Below are 6,200 nucleotides of genomic sequence, written 5' to 3'. Positions count from 1 at the left end.
AAGTCTGTACTGCACCTGCTCAAGTTCATCCTCACCTGCCCAGTAGCACGGAGCAGCTTGAAGATGTATATGTTCTTGTTGGATATGTTCAGAGGTTTGTGTATGGCAACGGTGGGAGTGAGGAGGACACGTGAAGCCTCTGGACCAGGCTTTCTCAACCAGGGTTCCTTGAGGCTTGTGCAGGGTTCCCTGGCATTTTCCCCACCCGTGACAGTAACGGACTGAAAAAGTTTCAAAAGTACCTCTTTGGCTCCTCGGTGTCCTCTTCACTCATTGCCACTCATCGACCCCCAAATTTGTGGTGTGGGGGGGGGGGGGGGGTGAGGTGCAGTTTAATACAGCACACTATAATAGGGGTACTGTATGAAGAAAAGCTGAATTGAAGGTCTGAACAATAAGGAGCACATTCATAAAAAGCAAAATAATAGGGAGGCAGTATAACGAGCAGCTCCATAATAAGGGGTAGTGTAATAAAGAGTTCTGTTATAGGGGGGCACTATAAATGTGGGGGTCTATAGCAAGAAACACTAACATATGCTACTAGAATAGGAAACACTGTAAGTAAGAAACATGGAATAGGGCCAACAAGGCCATTACAATCAACAATCACATTTACTCATAAAGACCATGGCTTCAATTCATCAAAGGGTGTTCGATAACAAAACCCCAGTCCTTAAAATACCGCATTCGGTATTTAACACTTCACTGTGCTAATTCATCAATATTTTCCCATGTGTGGTAGAGGTTCGTTAAGTTACCGAACTACTAGGCTTCAATTCATCAAAGGCTGTTCGATAACTGCAGAGTGGTGCAGAGCAGCTTGGAATGTCCCTGTGTTGTTACAAGCTGATAACAATAGAAGGCATCCAGACATCCCTTTGTGATGTAAAGGTGTTATAGTTACTGTTATTTATACTGCCTCTGCTGCTCTGAATCTGTCGATCAGTCTTTCTTAACATTTTATTTATTTGCCACAACGTAGATGAACTTCCTGGAGACATTACAAATGCCATGCTTGGTGATTTCACCACCAGCATCTTTGCATTATCAAACAGGGCCTGAAAGGGTTACACCACCGAAGGGAATCTGGGGATATATTTTGACCCGTTCTCTCTGCTCACTGCTTGGGGGGTCTGAAAGCTTGTGTGGAGAAGCCTGTGTGACCTATCAGCGGCACTTGCAGGAGAACAGGGGCTGTTTCTATTGGCTGCCTGCTCCTGCTAATCATGAAAACATTCACACAGAAGGCTTTCGAAGCCTGTAACGACAGGGGAGAGCTTGAGATAAACACCGAATGTGTTAGCGAATGTGGGAACCTTGATGAATTAACATTTGTTGAGCACATGTCGGTAATTTATCTCATTGCTGTGTCATTTCAGCTTCTCATTCGGTAACAGCTTTGATGAATTAACATTTTCTAAAGTGCTTCGTTAACTCAGCTGTTTTCAGCATTACCGAATGCGGTAATGCTTGATGAATTGAAGCCCATGCCTTCTACAACATAAATCATCCCTCCCCTTTCACTACTAATACAGGGGTTTCTTGAGATCCAAAAATTCAGAGGCTTCCCTGTACCTAATGTAACTTTTTTTTTTCAAGTTGCCTCGGGTAAATCCTAGAAGTCTTAAATTATGATACTGTAACTCTGTTTTTAATGCGCGCCTGAAGGTGTTTAAATAGCTGCTTGTGCAGGGCTCTTTTTTCCTCTGTGCATGAGTGCTTTGTTCTTCTGGGAATGTGTGGACCTCACTTGCACATGCCCAGTTGGGATGCGCTCATCCATGCTGGTAGCACACTGGAAGAATCCTATTTAACTGTCATAAGTCAAATACGTGATCAGATTCTTTGTATCATTCAGCTGGCTGGTCCGAGGCCTAACTCCAGTACAGAGACCAGCACTGATAAGTAGGGATGATCAAAGAGATGCAAATACATCCGAGTTTATTCAAATGTATATACATTTTTATGCAAATATATGCAGTTTGAAATTGGACCAATCAATTTAAACCTGGGTGGGACTTGATTGGTCCATTTTCATGCTGCATATATTTCAATAAAATTTACACACATTTGCATAAATGTTAAAGTATTTGCATCACTTTGATAATCTGTACTGATAATCCAAACAGCACTGCTGATAAGGCAACCAGAAAGCAAGGCTTGCTTTGAATACACAACCAGGGCCGGCCCGCTCATGAGGCGGGGTGAAACATTTGCCTCAGGCGGCATTTCTGTGGGGTGGCACCCGCTTGTCTATGGGTGCGGGGGGCCGCCCGCCGAGCTGGAGGGGTAGCGGGCAGGAAGGTGGTATTGGGCCTAGCAGGTGGAGAGGGGGGTCAGACCCCCCTCCCTCGCCTGGGTCCCCCGATCTGCGCTCCTCTCCAGCTTTAAAAAGTGAAGTACCAGCTCTATGATAAGAGGCAATGGGCGGGGATCACTCACCTTTTCCGCGTTCCAGCGTGCGCTCCACTGGTGTCACTTCCTGCAACGCCGCCCACTGTATTGTAAGTGGACGGCGTTGCAGGAAGTGACGTCAGTGAAGCGCACAATGGAACGTGGAAAAGGTGAGTGATCCCCGCCCGTTGCCTCTTAATCATAGAGCTGGAATTTCACTTTTTAAAGCTGGAGGGGAGCGCAGATCGGGGGACCCAGGCGAGGCCCAATACCCCCTTCCTGCCCGCTACCCCTCCAGCTTGGCGGCCCCCCCACCCACGGACAGGGGGGGGGGGGCGGCGATTTTTTTCTAATTTTGCCTCAGGCGGTAAAAAGTCTAGGGCCGGCCCTGTACACAACTTCTGCGTTATGTATCAAGCAGGCTTTGCCCTTTTGTATAATGAAAACTCAATGACATAACCCTCTGCTTGGCTCTGTAAAACTAATCATTCACTTATTTAACTTGATTAATAAACTGATGCCCACATTTATGGGGCAGTTTGACCCTTATTTGTCTCTTTTGCAAAGCAGATGTGACCCCACAATACTTTCAGATAGTCAGGAAAAAGTAATTACAATGTAAGACAAAGACCTTGGCTTTTAATGCCTTCTCTCCAGTTTGCTCATTTGAAGGTTGTGGATATACTTAAAAAGAAAGTTTAACCAATGATAGAACTTCATCCCAATCAGTAGCTGATACTCCCTTTCCCACAAGAAACCTACCTTTTCTCGAATAGATCATCAGGGTGGTCTGTATGGTTGATATTGTGGTGAAACCTCTCCCACAGTGTGTTGTCATGTCCAAGGTCCTGACATTTTGCTGTCTGTAAACCTCATTGCATTGTGGGAAATAACGGCTTTTGCCAACTGTTAAGCTAGCAATATCTCCCTCTGTGCATAGAACTCTCAGTAAACTAACATTCCACATGGATCACCCGGCAGAACTAAAAATGTCACCACCAGCGAATACATTTCAGAATGTAAACCAGGGAGAGGAAAGATTCTACAAGGGGCAAACGCTGACTAAATAATCTATAAATTAATTTTGTAAAAAAAAATAAGCAATTTTGTTCATTATGTTACAGTATTTTCACTACAGTTCTTTTTTAAAGGGAAGCTGAGGTGAGAGGGATATGGAGGCTTCATATTTATTTCCTTTGCCTGGCATTCCTCCTGATTCTGTGCCTCTAATACTTTTAGGCATAGACCCTGGACAAGCATGCAGCAGCTCAGGTACTCTGACTCAGCTGACTCGGGTTTTACTAGATTAGCCGTATGCTTGTTCTAGGGTTTTGACTCTGACACTACTTATACCAGAAGATCAACAGGGCTGCCAGGCAACTGGCATTGTTTACAAGGAAAGAAATATGGCAGTCTCCATATCCTTCTCACCTCGGGTTCCCTTTAAGAGTGACAGAAGCTGACTAAAAAGAGGACACTATGCAATTGTAGTAATGTTGGGTTTATTTAATACTCTGTGAACCATCACATTGTTTACAATAAGCATTCTTTAGATACTTGCACACAAAACATTGGGGTTCTACTGTGATTGTTTGTTGTATGTTTTAAGTTTTTGATATGGTTTTTATTAAAAACATTGATTTAATCCAGTCCGAATTATTTGATAATGCTGTGTTGATTCATGGTACAATTTTACCGACAGGTCCATTTTAATAAGAACTCATGATAGCATAACATGTAGTATAGAGACAGTCATACAAACATGAATAGGAGAGATCCCTACCAGTGTAGTCTAGATAAGCACTTGGCAGTTAGTAATGCTGCTCACTTTGAATATGGGGTGTACAGTGAAAAGTGAAATGACTCACCTCAGAATACTTACATATAAATTAAAGAGTTGACATGTATCAAATTCTGTCACTATTAGTGTCATTTTAGAAACTACCTCTCCCTGACAAGAACCTACTGTATCTCTGTACAGAAGAACAGAAGACCTCATATGAGTCAAGAGACATGCTGGCAGCCAGAGGCCTACTTTTTACTACAGGGCCAATAAACTCCCTAAGTCTGGTCTCAGGCACATCTCCTCCTGTAAGCTTATAAGTATTTTTAGAGATGAGATGATGATGATGTCTACATCAAACCACCTTTGGACCCAAAGGCTCCGCTTGAAATTCTCATGTACAGATTATTTGAAGGTACTGTAGTTCATTTTCATTCCTGTTTCGTTATACAGGGTTAATACTTTGTTAACTCAGCAGCAACCATCTGTTCAAATATATGGTCATTCATTCTTTCACATATTTACTCTATCATATCCCATCTAAATATAATGAACTGTTCAGACCAGACATCGACAGACAAATTCATCCTTCTTGGTCTATCGGATCTCCCTTACTTCCAGGTCATCTATTTCCTCCTGTTCCTTGCAATCTACATAGTAACAGTGTTTGGAAATCTCCTTCTTGTTTTAGTGGTGAGATTCGACCCATGTCTTCAAACTCCTATGTACTTTTTCCTGAGTATTCTCTCCATTATTGACTTAGGTTTTTCCTCCAGCATTGCTCCCAAAGTCCTGGTTGACACTCTATCCAAAGACAGAAGCATCTCCTTATGGGGCTGTGCTACTCAGATGTTCTTTTCGTTAGCATTAGGGGAAACAGAGTGCATTCTGCTTGCTATTATGGCTTATGACCGGTTTGCTGCCATTTGTAGGCCACTGCATTACAATACTATAATGAACCAGAAGTTGTGCTTAAGTTTAGTGGCCGGAACGTGGAGCTTTTGCTGCATAAATGCCTCCATTCATGTTGCTCTAATCTTTGATGTACCTTATTTTCAGTCCCACCATATTAATCATTTCTTTTGTGAGATTCCTCCTTTATTACATATATCTTGCCGAGATACAAGACTTAATGAGGTGCTGGTCTATGTATCAGCAGTGATGATAGGTATATGCTCCTTTTTGCTGACAGTCATTTCATATTTTAACATCATCTCAACAGTCTTGAAGGTCCGTTCCTCACATGGTAGGCAAAAAGCTTTCTCCACATGTGGCTCCCACTTCACTGTTGTCACTTTGTATTACGGGACCATTATGTTCATGTACATGAGACCTCCTTCTGCTCACTCCCCAGAGACAGACAAGACTGTGGCCATCCTTTATACGGCAGTGACTCCAATGTTAAATCCTTTTATCTACAGTATGAGGAATAAGGATGTTAAACAGACAGTAAAAAAACATTTTTTCTCCAAATACTTTAAAGAGAAACTCCGACCAAGAATTGAACTTTATCCCAATCAGTAGCTGATACCCCCTTTTTATGAGAAATCTATTCCTTTTCACAAACAAACCATCAGGGGGGTCTGTATGACTGATATAGTGGTGAAACCCCTCCCACAAAAAACTCTGAGGACCGTGGTACTCCTGGCAGTTTCCTGTCTGTGAACCTTGTTGCATTGTGGGAAATAGCTGTTTACAGCTGTTTCCAACTGCCCAAAAAGCATGAAGCAGCTACATCACCTGCCTGCAGTAAAAATGTCACCATGTAATAAATGTCCGAATGTAAATCAGGGATTTAAAAGATTTTACAATGGGCAAACACTGACTAAATCATTCATACATAATTATTGTAAAAATGAAGCACTTTTTTATTACATTACTTTCACTTTAAGGATGTAGTCATATCTAGAAAAGAAGTCTTAAAGGACAACCGAGGTGACATGTGACATGATGAGATAGACATGTGTATGTATAGTGCCTAGCACACAAATAACTAGGCTGTGTTCCTTTTTTTTCTTTCTCT

General features: G+C 42.3%; 1 protein-coding gene across 1 annotated transcript; it reads left to right on the top strand.

Moving 5' to 3' along the window:
- Positions 1-4,726: 4,726 nt before the first annotated feature.
- Positions 4,727-5,701, top strand: LOC137533490 (olfactory receptor 5AR1-like). Its single transcript, XM_068254869.1, has one exon. It carries the CDS (start codon positions 4,727-4,729, stop codon positions 5,699-5,701), a length of 975 nt encoding a protein of 324 aa, XP_068110970.1.
- The last annotated feature ends 499 nt before the right edge of the window (positions 5,702-6,200 follow it).

This window comes from Hyperolius riggenbachi, chromosome 9 (genome assembly GCF_040937935.1).
Source record: "Hyperolius riggenbachi isolate aHypRig1 chromosome 9, aHypRig1.pri, whole genome shotgun sequence".
Taxonomy (NCBI): domain Eukaryota; kingdom Metazoa; phylum Chordata; class Amphibia; order Anura; family Hyperoliidae; genus Hyperolius; species Hyperolius riggenbachi.
This window is presented reverse-complemented; position numbering and strand designations above follow the sequence as displayed.

What these genes read in the sequence shown, in the direction of transcription:
- LOC137533490 (XM_068254869.1), top strand. Translation starts at nt 4,727, where the DNA reads ATGAACTGTTCAGACCAGACATCGACAGACAAATTCATCCTTCTTGGT.